Source organism: Notamacropus eugenii, chromosome 1 (assembly GCF_028372415.1).
Source record: "Notamacropus eugenii isolate mMacEug1 chromosome 1, mMacEug1.pri_v2, whole genome shotgun sequence".
Lineage (NCBI taxonomy): Eukaryota > Metazoa > Chordata > Mammalia > Diprotodontia > Macropodidae > Notamacropus > Notamacropus eugenii.
This window is the reverse complement of record NC_092872.1, coordinates 361,237,833-361,257,941: the sequence shown is the minus strand read 5'-3', so window position 1 is coordinate 361,257,941 and position 20,109 is coordinate 361,237,833. Positions and strand designations below refer to the sequence as shown.

The window sequence follows — 20,109 nt, the reverse complement described above, 5'->3', positions numbered from 1 at the left end:
CCTTTCCCAAGCAGTTGATTCCTTTTTCATGATTTTCTTGCATCACTCTCATTTCTTTTCCCATTTTTTCCTTTACTTCTCTTACTTGATTTTCAAAATTCTTTTTGAGCTCTTCCTTGGCCAGAGATCAATTCATATTTTTCTTGGAGACTTTGGATGTAGGAGTTTTTACTTTATTGTCTTCTATTTGTATATTTTGGTCTTCCTTGTCACCAAAGTAAGATTCTATAGTTTGATTCTTTTTCCGGTTTTTGCTCATTTTCCCAGCCATTTACTTGACTTTTAAGCTCTTTGTGAAGGTAGTTCTCTGCTTCTAATGTGGGTGGGGGGTGTAGTGTCAGCCACTTGATCCCCCCATGGTCGAGAGCTCCAGAAACAGCTGCAACTTGCCCCTGCTGCTGCTATGGCTACTGCAGGCTCCTCTACTTCCTCCGCCTCCCTGGGGTTGGGGCCATACCACTCTGCGCTCTCACAAAGGTCCAACAGATTTTTTTCCATTGACTTTCCAATTTTGTACTGGGTATTTTGGGGTTGGGAAGTCTGGAAACTGCCACAAGTGCCAGAGATTCAGTCCCCCTTGAAGCCTGCTCAGGTCCCATCTGTACCTGTGTGGCCCACCTGGACTCTGCTCTGCTCCCAGCATCATGTGATAGACACTTCCTGTTGACCTTCCAGGCTGTCTTGGGCTGAAGATTTGCTTCACTTCCTCATGCTGTGCATTCTGTAGCTCTAGAATTTGTTTAGAGTTATTTTTTACAGGTATTTGGCTGGGCTTTGTCGGGGAGACCTCTAGCAAGTCTCTGCTTCTCTTCCACCATCTTGGCTCTCCCTCCTGTTCTCTCCACTCGACTCTTTCTTATTTCCTGTCTCCCATCCAGTCATTTATCAAGTCCTGTTTTGTATTTTTGCAACTGCTCCCCCCCTTCCCCCCCCCCCCCCCCTTTCTCTGACACTACAGTTACTTTTTTGCAGGTCCTCATCACTTCATACATGGATTATTACAGTAGACTTTTAGTTGATCCCTCTGTCCCAGGTCTCTTTCCACTTCCATCCTTCTTCTGTTCATCTGTCAAAATGATCTTCCTAAAGTATGGTTTTGACCATGTCACTCTTTTACTTAGTAAACTCCTTCTCAATAAACTCACTTTCTGAATCAAACAAAAAATACTTTGACTTAATTCTCTTTACAACCTGGCCCATTCCTATCTTCCTAGTCTCTTAACCTCTTAGGCCTCTCCACCCATACTATGTACTTCGTGATTTAGTGACATAGGCTTCTTTAGTGTTTCTCTTCAATGCTATTCCATCCCCTGACTAAGCAATTTCCCTAGTAATCCTTCATGCCTAGAGCTCTCTCTTTTCTGATCTATGCTTTCAGGCTTCCCTGACTTTCTTCAGGTTTCAGCTAAAATCCTATCTCTACAAGAAACTTTTCCCAATCCTCCATAGTGATGTCCTTTTGATACTATCCACAGTTTATTCTGTTTATATCTTCTTGGTACATAGTTGTATATATTATCTCTTCCTTTTGAGAAAAGGAGCTATTTTTGACCTGTCCTTTTATCTGCTACACATGGCACTGTACCTCATCTGAATAAGTAGGGGCTGGGTTTTGTCTAAACATTGTATCTCCCTTAGTCCCTAACACTTCCATGTAGTAGTTATTTAATAAATTATTTTAAAATATTGTTTGTATTTTGGCTTAAGCTATCTTTTAGGGGTCTACTCTATAATAACCGATTAGATAAATTCACCCTAGGAATATAATGACATTGCATTGTATTTTGCTTCTGGGTTTTGAACATGTGTGGTGTGTGGTGTGTATGGTAGATTGGATTTAATCTTAGTGTGATATTTGGGAATTTCCAGGTATATTTAGTAGATTATGGCCTTGCTTACCGATATTGTCCAGAAGGAGTTCATAAAGAATACAGAGAAGACCCTAAAAGGTGTCATGATGGAACCATTGAGTATACAAGTATCGATGCACATAAGGGTGTGGGTAAGTAAAAAAGCAAGGTTAGTATTTTTAAAACTGCTAATGTAATTTGAGCCCTAGTTCTTTGGTTTAGAACTTTTTAAGACTGAGAGACATAAGGTTGGCATTAGATCATTTTCATTTTTTGAAAAAAGTTTGTCTTTTTTTTTCAAATGGAAAAGGTTTTTAACTCTGTGGGGACTAGATGACCCACTGCCTAGACCTGGAGTCAGGAAGACTTGAATTCAAATCTAGCTTAGACACCTATTAGCCTTGTGACTCTGGGCAAGTCATTTAGCATCTACCTCAGTTCCTTATCTTTAATATGAGGATAATTGTAACAGTATTGGTTTAATGATAAAATAAGATAATATTTGTTAAATGTTTAGTGGACTTTAAAGCACTATAACAATGCTAGGTACTATTATTTTTATTGAAGCTAATATTCTTAGTTTCTTGATTTTTTTTTTTTTTTTTAAGAATTTGTTCACAGTTTAACAATGTTCTCATATGTTAAAAAGTAGTTCTGACTGAAGGTTACTTATGCACTTACCAGTTAGGTATTGTATGAAAAAGGGGAAGATCTTTAAAAATCACATTTCATTTAGTGTCTTTGGGTACTCATAAATACTTGATCTGTTCTGAATTCAAAAAAATATAAATTGAAAACTGTACGTGTGTTAAAGAGTTTGATAATGTTTTGATTGCATCTGTGTTTCCTAAGAGTAACACTGAAGTCAGTGTATCAAAACAATCTTTTTAATTTTATTTCTTTATGAGTTTGTGTATCTCAATGTTGGTTCTTGAATTATTACAGATTTGTGATGCTCAATGGCTCTTTTACTTGAAGAGAAGTCACTTTTTATATTATCCCTAGTTTTGCTTTGCATAACTTTGATAATAAAAGACTTAAATTATATTCTGTTTTCTAGTTTCCCTTACATATATATGAAGTAATTACTTTAAAATATTCACCATGCCTAATCCTCTACTTTTTTATTTCAGCTCCATCACGACGGGGTGACTTGGAAATACTAGGTTACTGCATGATCCAGTGGATCAGTGGCCATCTCCCTTGGGAAGACAATTTGAAAGATCCTAACTATGTCAGAGATTCCAAAATTAGGTGGAGGAGAATGTGATTTTTTTCTCTCAGACTAACTTGTGATAGAATTGTCTTTGGCACTTATTTTTAAAAGTTAAAATAGACTAGAATATTTGGATTAAACTCTCTTTAATTGTTTAACTAGCAGTAATATGGATATAAATAATTAGGTAGATTTAGCAAGTGCCTTTATTTATGTATTTTTTTTTTTAAAGCAAAGGCATTAGCATATGTAGGATATCACATAGGTCCATTCTAAATTTGCCATTTTACATTCTCTTATTATTAACTGAAGTCCACTGAAGGATGAGACTTTAACAGTTTATTCATTCTTTGATTTTTCTCAGCTACCAAGAAAATATTGCAAGTCTGATGGACAAGTGTTTTCCTGAGAAAAATAAGCCAGGTAGGTTTTTGTTTTGGAAAGATAAAACATTATGATAACTATGTAATTCTTCTTAATGTCAGAAATTTCATTAAAATATTGTGAGAACACTTTAAAATTGTGGAAAGCAATCTTTTTTTTTCAAATTTATTGTAATTTAATTAGCATACAATAATCTTAAACATAAGATAAAAATCATGTATTACACAGATAATTTATAACATAAAAACAACTACAATAATAATATTAATGTGTTGAGTTGGCTTATTTTTTGTGTAAAATGCTTTTCCCTTCTCTTTCTGCTTCCTACCGTCACCCTAATTGACCAAATTTAAAAAAAAATTGTAAATGTTTATTAATAATTTTTAGTTTTCAACATTCATTTCCACAAAATTTTGAGTTCCAAATTTTCTCCCCATTTCTTCCCTCCCCTACCCCGTAACATCTTATATTCTGATTACCCCTTCCCTCAATATGCCCTCCCTTCTATCACACCCTTCCCTTCCCTTATCCCCATCTTCTCTCTTTTCCTGTAGGGCAAGATAGATTTCTGTACCCCATTATCTGTATTTCTTATTTCCCAGTTGCATACAAAAACATTTCTCAACATTCGTTCCTAATACTTTGAACTCCAACTTCTCTCCCTTCCTCCCTCCCTCCTCACCCATCTCCACTGAGAAGGCAAGCAATTCAATATAGACTATATATGTGTAGTTTTGCAAAAGACTTCCATAATGGTCATGTTGTGTAAGACTAACTATATTTCCCGCCATCCTATCCTGCCCCCCCATTTATTCTGTTCTCTCTTTTGACCCTGTCCCTCCTCAAAAGTGTTTACTACTAATTACTCCCTCCTTCCACTTACCCTTTCTTCTATCCCCTACCTCCCCTTGTACTGTCCCCCCTACTTTCCTATAGTGTAACATAGATTTTCATACCCAGTTGAGTATGCATGTTATTCCCTCCTTAAGCCAAATGTGAAGAGAGTAAGCTTCACTTTTTCCCTCTCACCTCGTCCCTTTTCTCCTCCATTGAATAAGCTTATTCTTACCTCTTTTATGAGTGATAATTTGCCCCATTCCATTTCTCCCTTTCTCCTTCCAATGTATTCCTCTCTCACCCCTTAATTTTATTTTTTTTAGATATCATTCCTTCTTAATCAAGTCACCCTGTGCTCTCTGTCTATACATGCACACACGCACGTGGGCGCACACACACACACACACACATACACACACACACACACACACACACTGTGTGTGTTTAATCCCTCCAACTACCCAAATACTGAGAAAAGTCTGAAGAGTTACAAATATTGTCTTTCCATATAGGAATGTAAACAGTTCAGCTTTAGAAAGTCCTTTTTGATTTCTCTTTCCTATTTACCTTTTCATGCTTCTCTTGATTTTTGTGTTTGAAAGTCAGATTGTCTTTTCATCAAGAATGCTTGAAAGTCCTCTATATCATTGAGTGACCATTTTTTGCCCTGAAGTATTATACTCAGTTTTGCTGGTTAGGTGATTCTTGGTTTTAGTTCTAGTTCCTTGACTTCTGGAGTATCATATTTCAATCCCTTCGTTCCCTTAATGTAGAAGCTGCAAGATCCTGTGTTATCCTGATTTTATTTCCACAGTACTCAAATTGTTTCTTTCTAGCTGCTTGAAATATTTTCTTCTTGACCTGGGAACTTTGGAATTTGGCTACAATATTCCTAGAAGTTTCTCTTTTTGAATCTCTTTCAGGAGGTGATTGGTGGATTCTTTCAATATTTATTTTACCCTCTTGGTCTAGAATATCAGGGCAGTTTTCCTTGATATTTTCATGAAATATGATGTCTAAGCTCTTTTTTTGATCATGGCTTTCAGGTAGTCCCATAATTTTTAAGTTGTTTCTCCTGGATCTATTTTCCAGGTCAGTTGTTTTTCCAGTGAGATATTTCACATAATCTTCTATTTTTTCATTCTTTTGGTTTTCTTTTGTAATTTCTTGGTTTCTCATAAAGTCAGTAGCTTCCATCTGTTCCATTCTAATTTTTAAAGAACTATTTTCTTCAGTGAGCTTTTGAACCTCCTTTTCCATTTGGCTAATTCTGCTTTTGAAAGCATTCTTCTCCTCATTGGCTTTTTGGGCCTCTTTTGCCATTTGAGTTAGTCTATTTTTTAAGGTGTTAATTTCTTCAGCATTTTTTTGGGTCTCCTTTAGCAAGCTGTTGACTTGCTTTTCATGGTTTTCTTGTCTCGCTCTCATTTCTCTTTCCAATTTTTCCTCCACCTCTCTTACTTGATTTTCAAAATCCTTTTTTGAGCTCTTCCATGGGCTGAGACCACTGCATATTTATTTTGGAAATTTTGCCTGTAGAAGCTTTGTTTTTTAGGTCTTCCTCTGAAGACCTAAATTGTTCCTCCTCACCCGAAAGATGGAAGGAAATATCTGCTTACCAAGAAAGTAACCTTCTATTGTCTTATTCTTTATTCATTATTTTAGCCTTTTCCCAGCCAGTTACTTGACTTTGAGTTCTTTGTCAGGGCTGAGCTGAGGGCTGAGATAGTGTCTTAATTCCCCCAGGGGCTCTAGGGGGAGGGCTCCAAATGTGGAAGCTGCTTTTGCTGTGATTCCAGACTGAGCTCCCCTCTTTTGGGGGAAGGGGCCCTCCCACTGACCTTTGAAGCAGTTTGCGGGTTGAGCAATCTGGGATCTGGGGCTGTTGGTGGCTCTCTGAAGTCTGTTCAGGGTCCTGTCCCTGCCATGGCAGGCTGTGCTCTGTGCTTCCTAGGTTGTGCTTTGTGCACTCCATGCTTCCTCAGTTAATCAAATTTTTAAAAATTCTGAAAACTAAAAGCCTCAAAATTTATACACGTATAGTCCAGTAAAACATATTCCTCCATTGGCAATATCAGAAAATGTATGTCTTTTTCATCATCACTTCTGTGGTAGAAGGTCAGCAGCATGTTTCATTTTCATTCTTTTAGCCTGATGGTTTATCATCAGATTTCCAAAGTCTTTTAAAGTTATTTCCTTATGTCATCATTACATAGGTTGTTATGGTTTTATTCACTTTACTCTGTATCAATTCATGGGAATCTTTTTAGTTTCCTCAGAACCTTTTCATTTTGTCATATTCTTAAGGCATAGTAAGGTTGAATTACATTTCTGTATCTCAGTTTGTTTAGCCATTCTGAAGTAACCCATTAGTTTCCAATTTTGGACAAGGGGAAGCTGGGTGTCACAGTGGATAGAGCACTAGACCTTCAAGTCAGGAAGACTTGAATTCAAATCCAGCCTCAGATACTTAATAGCTGTGTGACCCTGGCTGGGTAAGTAACAAAACCTTAGTCTGCCTCAGTTTCCTCAGCTGTAAAATAATGTAATAGAACCTACCTCATAAAGTTGTAAGAATCAAATGAGATGATATTTTTGAAGTGTTTAGCACAGTTGTAGATTCTTAACATAGGCTTGTTTTCCTTTTCCCTCCCACAAAAACTGCTGCTATTTGTGCATATAGAACCCACTTTCCTCTTTATTTGATGTATAGATCACCTAGGCAGCTGAATGGCTCAATGGATAGAGGCTGGACCTAGAATCAGGAAGACCTGTGTTCACACCTACCCTCAGACACTTAGGAGTTCTGTCAGCCTGGGCGAGTCACTTTACCTCTGTTCGCCTTAATCCACTGGAGAGGGAAATGACAAACTATTCTAGTTCGTTGCCAAGAAAATCCCATGGACAGTATGGTCCAGAGTATCACAAAGAGTTAGACTTGACTGAATGACTAAACAGCAACAATAGGTTACTTACTTGTAATGTAGTTTGGTCAAAGCACATATGTAGTTTAGTGACATTGTGGGCTTATTTCCAAATTGCTTTCCAGAAAGGTTGGACCAATTTCTAGCTCTACCAGTAGTGCATTTGTTTTCCTGTAGCTCTTCCAATTTTTGTCATTTGATTCTTTTGTCATTTTTTTACCAGTCTGAGGATGAGGTAGAATCTCAAAATTGCTTTAATTTTAATTTATCTAATTATTAGTGCTTTTTAGTATATTTTAATATGATTATTGATATTTCTGATAGTTATTAATAGTTGCTGGATTTCTTTCTTTGAAAGCAGCCTATTCATGTCTTCTCACATTTCTCTATTGGGGAATGGTTCTGTTTTATAAATTTGAATCAGTTTCTTATATTTGTTGGATATGAAAATCTTTTAAGATAAACTTCCTTTACAGCAGTTGTTTTCTAAAGTTAAGTAAATCCTAAGTCTTCATATCATGTTTTGCAACTAAAAATGGAATATGGTCTAGTTCTTTCAAGAAGACTTGAATGTCATATTTCATCTTCCTGATCACCAGCAATTTTTTTTTACTGTGCTAATTTTAAATAATTGTTTGTTCTTTAGGACAGGAATTGCATTTCCACTTGTTTATAGTACTGATCAAGTGTAATGTTATTCACTTCTTTCCCTTTTCACATATTGAAGTGTTTAGGATGCTCAGATTTACACAGTAGCTCAAATGTTATTTTAAAATTTCCACTTTACTGTGTTGAATTCTTTCTTTCCTAGTACATTTAGTGGAACTCTTCAATGGCAGGGTCCATTGAGGTGCCTTTTTGCTAAACCTGTTCTACCTCATGGAATTCCACCAAGTATCCTTTTGGCATCATCTGTTTGTCTTTATCACCAATTTTGCCGTATAAGTTTCTTATGCTCTACTGTAACCATCATGTTGAAAGCATAAGATTCTTCTGAGTTCTTAGAAGCCCCTTGTTTCTCTACTTCTCATCTTCAGCCTTGTATTTTTCAGTTTCCTGGACCATTCACTCAGTATCTTCCTTGTTCAAATGACTTAAAATACCAAGGGAAAGAGGATTGGCATTCAACAGTAGCAAGTTCTGATCATTCTTAGATTTATTCCTAGACAAGATGGCAGCCTGACTAGCTGTAGCATAAACAACAACCTCATAAGATTGATACCTTTGTTCAGTGTTCTGACACTGATTAAGTACTAGAGAAGTTTCTCAATCCTGGAGATGTAAGTAGAGCCACCCATCAAGTCATGGGTCTGTCACTTAGTTAATCATCCCTTGAAGGCTTTTTCATGGTGTCTGGTGAATACCAGTGATAATGACTTACAATATTTCCTTTTATAAATGTACATACACACATATATACCCACATGTGTACATCATACATGCATATACATACACATAGCCAGTCTTTGATTATTCAAAAGCTAATTATTCCCTTTATAATGCAGGGTAGATTTTTCTTCTGTAGTTCATTTTAGGAATCTTTTATTTCTAATGTATGCCTTTAGTAGAAGTCACAAAACTTAATAGCAAATAACCTAAATGATTTAGTTGGGAAGTAAGGATAGAAGTAAACATTAGAATTGTTGTGAAGTAAAACTTGGATTATTTGTCGATTTTTTTTATCCCACTTCCATCTTGGCTCCACTCTGCCCCTTCCTTTTTTTAAAAAGATGATAGACTTTGATTAATAGTAAATGTAGTTATTATGTTTCAGCCTCATTAACCCACTTTTCTTCTTCTATCCCTAGTCTAAATCTCTGATTCTTACTTTAAAAAAAATCTTCCTTTCAGAATCTACTTTCTCAGGTTAACATTTGTTTTCCTTGTGACTGTTCTCCACTCATACTACTCTTAAAGTTCTCATCTTTGTCCTGTTTTTTTGCTCTATTGAATTTAATATTTTTCTCTGTGTGTGTGTGTGTGTGTATGTGTGTGTGTATATGTGTGTGTATGTATGTGTGTGTTTGCATTTGTCTTTTCAATTCTCCTTTGTTTCATTCAGGTAAGAGTGAGGATTGTGTGATTCTAGTTCCTCTGTCTTTTCTTTCATGTGCTTTCTCACACCCCATCCCTGTTATGAGAAATAATTCCTTTCATCCTCCTTGGTCCCCTCAACAATTCCTTTTATCTTTTATCTTCTTTTTGCTTACCTCTCTCAAGATGATTAAAACATTAAAACTGCCCTCAGTCCACCTGTTTCTCTTATTAACTTCCTCAATGACCCTTTGAAGACATTAAGGTGTTGGAAGGACATTTGTCTCTTATATTCCTAATTAGGTACATTAGAATTTAATCATTGTGTAGCTTCTTCCAGTTGCTTGAATTTAAGTTTCTCTTGACTCGTTTGCATTTCACAGCTTTTACTCAGCTCTGGCCTTTTCTTCAGGAATACTTGAAATCCTCTGTTCATTTCATGATCCATGTTTTCTTCTTCAGGATTATACTTAGTTTGTAGTATGAGTTCTTACTGGTTTTAAGACTTCATGTTTTGTCTTTTCAAGTCTTTTCCCCTCAAACTTCCCTCTTGTTTATAGTAGTAGCTGCTTGACCTTCTGTGATTGCAACTTTATTTCCTTGGAATTTGAGCTCTATTTTTTTCTGGCAGCTTGCAGTATTTTTTCTTTGACATAGAAGCCCTGGATTTTGGTTATGACATTCATTGGAGTTTTCATTTTGGGGTTTCAGGAGCTGAATGGTAAATTCTTTCTATTTTTATTTTACCTTTTAATTCTCATAGATCTGGGCAGATATCTTTTTAATTTAAAAAAAACCAATAACTTACTTGGCAGTGTTTTTTTATTGTGATTTTCAGGGAGTCTGATTCTTAAATTATCTTTCTTTGGCATATTTTCCAGGTCACTTGCTTTTTATTACTTTACATTTTCTCATTGTCTATTCTTTGTTCTAATATTTATTTTTATTTCTTGAAGTCACTGATTTCCATTTGGTCCCATGTAATTTTTAAGGTATCCTTTAGATGGGTAAAGTTTACTAATTTTAAAAATTAAGTTATTCCCCTATTGGTTGTTACCTTCTTATTTTGTTTATGATGTCACTTATTAAATTTCTTGTTTCATTTTTTCCATGTATTGTTATATGGCCAAGATATAAACACACACACACTCATTTAATTTTTTTTCTGATGCTCTGCTTAATTGTTGTATAGTTACTCTTTTCTTTTTGTTTTCTGGGCATTTCAGAATTATAATAATTTCTTTGCCTTATGTTAATTCACATCTTCCATTTTAGTTCCTGATTTTGGACTTTGTGCCAGGGTCAGCTTCACCCTATCTTGGTTTGTGTGATGAAGCACTGTGCTTTTGACTTTAATTAACTGGGCTTTCTGCTGCTGACTTCTGCTTGCCCTGATGTGTCTTTGTTCAGAGTTCAATCCTTCTGGTCCTCCTTTGCCTGGGTACAGATTTTCAGACTTTAGGTGTGCCTAGTGTATCTCTGGACTTTCTTCTTGTTTCTTTGTTTTCACATTAGCTTTTTTGGTAGATTGTTTTGACTTTGGATATCTTTTTGTATAATTAGGCCTGATAAAGGCATTTATTTGTTCTTTGAATTTCTTGGTCATTGTTTTAATTTGTGCCTATTTTAGTTCTTTGCTGGAGTATATGTGTAAGAGTTAGGCTCCTCTGAGATGGTTTATTTAGCCATTTTAATTGGAAGTTCTGTTATCTGACTTTTGTAACCCTTCCCAACCAGGCCCTGACTTACCTTTCCAATTTTATTTCAAATTAGTTGCTTTCATGCACTATATAGTATACATATAGTATATGGATTTTTTTTCTACTATCCCTTCTATACAACACTCCATTTCTGATCTCTGTACCTTTTTGCTGGCTATTCTTCTTTCCTGGAATTCACTCTGTCCTCACCTCAACTGGTTGGAGACTCTAATTTAGATCAAGACTCAGTTCATGGGACACCTTCTACATGAAGCTTTCACCTTGTATCTATCTTGTATTTACTTATATGTATACAAGTTACTTCCCCTACTAGAAAATAAACTCTATCACTATGTATCATCTTTACCTTGTATCCATTTTGTATTTACATATATATATGTACATATTATTTCCCTGGTGGAATATAAACTCTGTGAGAAGGCAAGGACTTTTAATTTTGTCTTTTTATCACTGGCACCTAGTACAATGCCTGGCACAAAGGACATGTTTATTATGTGCTTCTTAATTGATTGTTTTGGTAAATGGTATAATATATTCACCTAGAACTAATTTCTGCCAGACTGCTTTCTGGTTCTCTAATCAATTTTTATTGAATAAAGAGCTGTTACCCCTGTAGTTGGTATCCTTGGGTTTAACAAACACTACACTATTGTGTTTGGTTGCTTCTGGAGCTTGTTCACCTAATCTGTTCCATGGATTAGCGTTCCTATTTTTGTACTTAATACTTTCGGTAGTTGTAAAAAATATGTTCTTTCAACTTTTAAATATATCCTGTTATTTTTATAAAAGTGTTTTTAATAATCTTCTTTGTATTGATGTTACAAATGTAACATTTTTTTTTTAAAGAATGTATAGGAAAATATATTTTTCTTAATTTAGTGACCCTACAGTTCCTGACTCCAAATTATACTTTTCTCTCAGTAAGTGGATTTTAAAAAATCAGAAAATTTTTTTCACATGTATTAATGCCTTCAACATCTTTGGACTATAGAGCTCTAAATGTAATTAATTTAGTTATGTTTAAAAATATAATAAATTTAGTTATGTTAGCAAATGATTTCATTGGTTATAGTAAAGATGAATAAGCTAAAAAAGAAAAATATAATTTATTTTTATTTTAGATGAAATTGCTAAATATATGGAAGAAGTGAAATTATTGGGCTACACAGAAAAACCTCATTATCAGAATTTACGAGAAATTCTTTTGCAAGGGCTCAAGGCTACAGGAAATAAGGATGATGGCAAACTGGACTTGGGTATCTTGGAAAATGGAGATTTGCTAACAAAAAAAGGACCAAAGGTAATTTCTCTTATGAGATAAATGATTTTTTGTGTGTTTAAAAATAGTTATTGATGGTTTTGAAATTAGCCCTCATAGCTGTAGAAACACTGTGGGAAAATGAGAGATTTAATTGTTTTTTCTTTAATAAATATGTTATTGACTAGCTAAATCTTTATTTTTATTATTTGTAAGAGGAGGTACTTGCTACCTTAATATTCCTATGTAATTATCCATAATCATTTGTTTAACAGATAACTCTATATACAGAGAGTTACTTACTAGGTTTAATATTACAGAAATTGTTATATTCTTATTTACCTCTTCACTAAAATTGAAGGTCCTAACATTTAGGTTGAATTCAGCACCCTTGCAATGACAGAGACTTTGGTGACCTTCTTAGAAATTCATTACTGTCTGTATATGTATTAGTTCTCCTGAACTATTCCTTCCTTCTTGTCTTGCTTCTTGTTTTTCCTTTTTCTCTTGTAGGAATGTTCATCATTTGTTCTTTAATATTTTGTGTTCATCAAAGACAAATCACTGTATAGTTTTATATTTAAAGAGGCAATTCTTGAAAGAGACTTGTAGACTAAATGGAGTCAGTATTGAGCACTTTGAGCTATTTTTATTGAAATCTTATGGGGAATGCAAATATTTCTCTGGATCTGCTTTTTTTTTGTTTTTTTAAAGAGTGAATCTGTATTGTTTATTTACTTCATTTATTTACTTAAGTAGTTTGGGGATCAGTAATGTCTTTGATGTAGGTCCTCCTTCCTTAGAAGGATTCAGTCTTTTTGAGTTTTTTTCAGAATCATTTAAATATTGAGTATCTACTATGCGTCAGACACTGTGCTAGGGATATCAGCACAATAAAATAAAATACTACTTGTAAGTGCTTTCCTCCTAATGTAGTTTAAGAAAAGTAATCTCTCTATGGCTAACTTAGTGAGGTTCTTTCTGAACCTGTCTAGGCAGTTCCTTGAAACACGGACATACTTGACACACTTGGTTTAGTACCTGCCAGAATTTGTCCCCTGGTAGCACAACATTTGAAAACATAAGGTTACCACCATACAGTGATGAGATATTAGAATAGGACTTTTGTGGAAAGAGTGTGTTTATGTATATATTATGTGCGTTTGTATAATATATTATTATGACATATAGTAATGTATAGTATATATGATATACAAATTTGCATATATTATATACACACATGACCTTTTCTTTGAGACAATGCACTGTATTAAAAGATGCTCAAAATTATACTAAGGGCTAGAAAGCTACTATACCCCTTTTGGCAAAAAAAGTCAATAAATTTAGCTAAGGAACTATGGATTATACTTATTTGGACTATATAGAAGTGAATAAGTGATCTCACCTATGTGGCTATATGTTTTGTTGGTGTGGGTCACAACTCCTCCATGATTTTTCATTTTATATTATTTGCTATTGCCCATATCTCTCTGTAGATGCTTTTTCATATGTTATCTACTCATCAAGACCTTCCTCTTTTTTTTTTTCCTAATATTTCATGGAAACCAGCCTCTCCCCACTTCAGTTCTCCCCTCACTCAACTGATCTTTTTAAAACGTAGGTCTGACCATGTCATGTCCCTATTTAATAAACTCCAGTGACTCTCTTTCTAGGATAAATTATAAAATCCTCTGTTTGGTGTTCAAAGCCTTTCATAATTTCCCCTTCGAGCACCCCCATATATTTCTAGTCTTATACCCCTTCTTGTACTCTGCAATCCAGTGACACTGGCCTCCTTGCTTGAACAAGAAACTCCATCTCTGGATTGTAGACTTTTTTACCCGCTGTACCCCATGCCTGGAATGCTCTCCTTCATCTCTGCCTTCTGACTTCCTTCAGATCCTAGCTAAAAATCCCACCTTTTACAGAAAGCCTCTCCTAGTCCCCCTTAATTCTAGTGTCTTCCCTCTGTTCCTTATCTCTAATTTATAGTTGTTATGTATCACCATTTTACTGAGAGTTCTTTGAGAGCACAGACTATCTTTTGCCCTTCTTTGTATCCTTAGTGCTTAGCACAGTGCCTGGCACAAAGTAAGCCCTTAATAAATATTTATTGACTGATAGACTAACTATGCATCACTTTTGCTGCATTATTGGCCCATCTCTTTTGTTCCTGGTTTTGTACACAGACTTCCTTCCAACTATTACCACTGTGGTTTTTGTAAATTATTTTCTACTCAGATCATATCACTTAACTAGATACTAGCTATAAAGAATAAAATAGGTGAACAGAGCCAAAATGGTGGAGAAAAAACATCAACTCATCTTGAACCCTCCCCAAAACCTCACCAAACATCTATAAATAATGCCATAAAAGAATTTGTGAATCAGCAAAGCCCATAAAAGTATGGAGTGAAATACTTTTCCAGCCAAAGACAAGTGAGAAAGTCAGTAGAAAAGGTCTATCTCACGTGGGTGAGAGTGGAGCACAGTCCAGTGCAGCCTGTGCCAGCACAGATTTGAACCCCAGCTATTGGCAGCAGCTGCTTCTGGTGCTCTCAGCTCACAGATAGTAAGGGGGTCAGACAACTGGTTGCAAGGAGATTACTGGGGTCTCTTTGCTAGCACAGAGGCAGGAATCTGTTGCTTTGCCCGTACTCGGATCTACATTCAGTCTTGGGTGCAGTCCCAGGGCTAAGAGGAGCACTAGTACATCAGAGCTTGTAGCTGCAGTGGAGCCAGGGATCTCATCACAGTTCCAGAGCAGAAAACAGTGCTTGTGATCACTCACAGACCAGAGCAAAAGTCAAGGGAGTAGTAAACACACCTCTCCTTAGATCATACCACCTTGGAAGAACTGAAAACTTACAGGTCCCTAGAAATATCTCTGGAAAATAGCTGCACAAAACCCCTGTAGGTGGGGACAGTGTACCCTCCACCCTGGAAGCAGAACATTACTTTAACAAAGAGTTAAGTCAAGAAATAGACTGGGAAAATGAGCAAGCAGCAGAAAAAAATTCTGACTGTAGAAAGCTGCTGTGGTGAAAAGGAAGATTGCTGTTGCTTGTTTTGCTGTTTGTACTTCATTCTCAAAGAGGACCATGACATCAGGGAGGTGACATGCAAGTGAATTAGATTTAAATAAGGGAGGGCTATGCAAAGTCACCAGCCTCACATTCTCCTCTGAACCCATCTGGGTCCACCTTCCCTAGCATATTTTTTCGTTAATTCCCTTGATTTTCTGGACCTTTTTGTTCTTCAGGATGAATTTTGACATTTTTTCTAGCTTTATAAAATAATTTTTTGGTAGTTTGATTGGTATGGCACTGAATAAGTAAATTAATTTAAGCAGAATTGTCATTTTTATTATATTAGCTTGGCCTTCCCACAAGCAGCTGTTTTTCCACTTACTTAGATCTGACTTTATTTGTGTGAAAAGTATTTTGTAATTGTGTTCATATAGTCCCTGAATTTGTTTTGACAGTTATTTTTTGTAGTGCCTACCATAACTTTAAATGGAATTTCTCTTTCTATCTCTTGCTGTTGGGCTTTGTTAGTAATATATAGAAATGCAGATTATTTATGTGGGTTCATTTTGTATCCTGCAACTTTGCCAAAGTTGTTTATTATTTCAAGTAGTTTTTTACTTGATTCCTTAGGATTCTCTAAGTATATCATTATATTGTCTGTAAGAGTGATAACTTAGTTTCTTCTTTGCCTCTTCTAATTCCTTCAGTTTCTTTTTCTTATTGCTCAAGCTAACATTTCTATTACCATATTGAAAAACAGTAGTCTTAATGGACATTCTTGTTCTACCCCCACTCTTATAGGAAATGCATCTAGCTTATCCCTATTACATATAATGCTTACTGTTGGTTTTAAGTATATACTACTTATTATTTTAAGGAATGCTCCATTTATTCCTATTCTCTCCATTGTTTTCAATGTTGTATTTTGTGTTGTATTTTGTCAAAAACTTTTTCTGCAACTATTGAGATAATCATATGGTTTCTGTTAGTTTGTTGTTGATATGATCAATTATGCTGATAGTTTTCCTAATATGGAATCAGCCCTGCCTTCCTGGTATAAATTCTTGGTATAAACTTGATCAAAGTGTATTATTCTCATGATAAGTTACTGTAATCTTTTTGCTAATATCTTATTTAAAATTTTGCATATATATTCATTAGGGAAATTGGACTATAATTTTCTTTCTCTGCTTTGGCTCTTCCCAGTTTAGGTATCAGAACCATATTTGTATCATAAAAAGAATTTGGTAGGACCCCTTCTTTGCCAGTTTTCCCAGATAGTCTATATGGTATTGGAATTAACTGTTCTTTAAATGTTTGATAGAAATCACTTGTAACTATATCTGGCTCTGGAGATTTTTTCCTAGGAGATTTTTCCTGGAGATTTTTACCTATTAATGACTTGTTTAATTTCTTTTTCTGAGATGGGGTTATTTAAGTATTTTACCTTCTCTTCTGTTAATGTGGGCAATTTATATTTCTGTAAATATACATCTATTTTACTAAGGTTGTCAAATTCATTTCTAATCTTTGTTTTAATTTCCTCTTCATTGGACGTTAGTTCACCCTTTTCATGGTTTTTGACATTGGTAATTTGGTTTTCTTTTTTCTTTTATTTTTTTAATCAAATTGACCAAAGGTTTATCAATTTTTTTTTAATAAAATGAACTCTTAGTTTTATTTATTAGTTCAATAGTTTTCTTAATTTCAATTTTTTAAATCTCTCTTTTGGTTTTCAGTATTTCTAATTTGGTATTTACTTGGGGATTTTCAATTTATTATTTTTCTAGCTTTTTTAGTTCCATGCCCAATTCATTGATCTCTTCTTTTTCTGTTTTATTCATGTAAATTTTCAGTGATATAAAACTTCCCCCTAAGAAGTGCTTTTGCTGTATCCCATAAGTTTTGGTAGGTTGTCTCGTTATTGTCATTGTCTTGAATGAAGTTATTCATTGTTTCTTTGATTCATTGTTTGACTCACTCATTCTTTAAGATTAGATTATTTAGTTTCCAGTTAATTTTTGGTGTGTCTTTCCATGGCCCTTTATTATATATAATTTTTGTTACATCATGATCTGAAAAGGATGCATTGACTATCTCTGCCTTTATGCACTGCATTGTGAGGATTTTATGCCTTAACGCATGGTCAGTTTTTGTGTATGTGCCATGTACTGTTGAGAAAATAGGTGTATTCCTTTCTATCCCCTTTCAGTTTTCTCCAGAGGTCTATCATATCTTCCTTTTCCAGAATTCTGTTCTATTCTGTTTTGTTCTCTTCTATACTTCTTTCTTGTTTATTTTGAGGTTAGATTTATCAAGTTCAGAGTGGGGGAGATTAGGTTCCCCAAGTAGTGTAGCTTTGCCGTCTATTCCTTCTCCCCTGTTAGTTTGGGATCAACACTGGAACAAAAATCAAACAGTTACCAAAAGAAATTTACTTAGCCACAGCAGGAGAAGGATCTTCAATAAGGATTATTATTTAGCACCCCTCAAAATGGTTCAACTGAGTGGAGTTATCTTGCCTGAGTTGCTCATTGTGATCCACCATTTAAACATCAAGAGTGCACCAAGTCTTCTTCTTGGCTGCTTTTTTTTTAAATTACAAATTTATTTTATTTTCAATTCATGGAACAAAAAATGCATTTTCATATATATGCATATCTGTATATACTAATATTTATCAGTTCGTTCTCTGGATATGTCTTTCTTATGTCTTCATATATCCTTTATTTTTAATTTGTGCATTTATGATACTCAAAATTTAATTGCTCTGTCATTCTTTTTTTTTATTTTTTTATTTTTTATTTTTTAACTTTTTTTTTTATTTAACTTTTAACATTCATTTTAACAAAATTTTGGGTTCCAAATTTTTTCCCCTTTTCTCCCCCCCCCAAAACACCGAGCATTCTAATTGCCCCTATCATCAATCTGCTCTCTCTTGTATCATCCCTCTCTGCCCTTGTCTCCATCTTCTCTTTTGTCTTGTAGGGCCAGATAACTTTCTGTACCCCTTTACCTGTATTTCTTATCTCCTAGTGGCAGGAACAGTACTTGACAGTTGTTCCTAAAACTTGGAGTTCCAACTTCTTTACCTCCCTCCCTCCCCACCCTTTCCCTTTGGAAGGCAGGCAATTCAATATAGGCCAAATCTGTGTAGTTTTGCAAATGACTTCCATAATAGTCATGTTGTATAAGACTAACTATATTTCCCTCCATCCTATCCTGTCGCCCATTACTTCTGTTCTCTCTTTTGATCCTGTCCCTCCCCATGAGAGTTGACCTCAAATTGCTCCCTCCTCCCCATGCCCTCCCTTCCATCATCCCCCCCACCCTGCTTATCCCCCACTTTCCTGTATTGTAAGATAAGTTTTCATACCAAAATGAGTGTGCATTTTATTCCTTCCTTTAGTGGAATGTGATGAGAGTAAACTTCATGTTTTTCTCTCACCTCCCCTCTTTATCCCTCCACTAATAAGTCTTTTGCTTGCCTCTTTTATGAGAGATAATTTGCCCCATTCCATTTCTCCCTTTCTCCTCCCAATATATTTCTCTCTCACTGCTTGATTTCATTTTTTTAACATATGATCCCATCCTCTTCAGTTCACTCTGTGCACTCTGTCTCTGTGTGTGTGTGCGTGTGTGCATGTGTGTGTGTGTAATCCCACCCAGTACCCAGATACTGAAAAGTTTCAAGAGTTACAAATATTGTCTTTCCATGTAGCAATGTAAACAGTTCAACTTTAGTAAGTCCCTTATGACTTCTCTTTGCTGTTCACCTTTTCATGCTTCTCTTCATTCTTGTGTTTGAAAGTCAGATTTTCTTTTCAGCTCTGGTCTTTTCATCAAGAATGCTTGAAAGTCCTCTATTTCATTGAAAGACCAATTTTTTCCCCTGAAGTATTATACTCAGTTTTGCTGGGTAGGTGATTCTTGGTTTTAGTCCTAGTTCTTTTGACTTCTGGAATATCCTATTCCACACCCTTCAATCCCTTAATGTAGAAGCTGCTAGATCTTGTGTTATCCTGATTGTATTACCACAATACTTGAATTGTTTCTTTCTAGCTGCTTGAAATATTTTCTCCTTGACCAGGGGACTCTGGAATTTGGCCACAATGTTCCTAGGAGTTTCTCTTTTTGGATCTCTTTCAGGAGGTGATTGGTGAATTCTTTCAATATTTATTTTGCCCCCTGGTACTAGAATGTCAGGTTAGTTTTCCTTTATAATTTCATGAAAGATGATGTCTAGGCTCTTTTTTTGATCAAGGCTTTCAGGTAGTCCCATAATTTTTGAATTGTCTCTCCTGGATCTATTTTCCAGGTCAGTTGTTTTTCTAGTGAGATATTTCACATTATCTTCCATTTTTTTCATTCTTTTGGTTTTGTTTTGTAATTTCTTGGTTTCTCATAAAGTCAGTAGCTTCCATCTGTTCCATTCTAATTTTTAAAGAACTATTTTCTTCAGTGAGCTTTTGAACCTCCTTTTCCATTTGGCTAATTCTGCTTTTGAAAGCATTCTTCTCCTCATTGGCTTTTTGAACCTCTTTTGCCAATTGAGTTAGCCTATTTTTCAAGGTGTTATTTTCTTCAACATTTTTTTGGGTCTCCTTTAGCAGGGTGCTGACTTGCTGTTCATGCTTTGACTGCATGTCTCTCATTTCTCTTCCCAGCTTTTCCTCCACCTCTCTAACTTGATTTTCAAAATCCTTTTTGAGCTCTTCCATGGCCTGAGCCCATTGAGTGGGCTGGGATACAGAAGCCTTGACTTCTGTGTCTTTCCCTGATGGTAAGCATTGTTCTTCCTCATCAGAAAGGAAGGGAGGAAATGCCTGTTCACCAAGAAAGTAACCTTCTATAGT

The 20,109-nt window shown here is 35.3% G+C and overlaps 1 protein-coding gene across 5 annotated transcripts in view; it reads left to right on the top strand.

Annotated features, from left to right (window-relative positions):
* Nucleotides 1-20,109, top strand: part of VRK1 (VRK serine/threonine kinase 1) — a 139,358-nt gene that overhangs the window by 103,255 nt on the left and 15,994 nt on the right. For all 5 annotated transcript variants that reach the window (XM_072630290.1, XM_072630286.1, XM_072630288.1 and 2 more), the window contains exons 8-11: nt 1,870-2,002; nt 2,984-3,104; nt 3,431-3,489; nt 12,088-12,266. In XM_072630290.1, the coding sequence (XP_072486391.1) occupies nt 1,870-2,002; nt 2,984-3,104; nt 3,431-3,489; nt 12,088-12,266 (492 nt within the window). The remainder of the gene's footprint in view (nt 1-1,869; nt 2,003-2,983; nt 3,105-3,430; nt 3,490-12,087; nt 12,267-20,109) is intronic.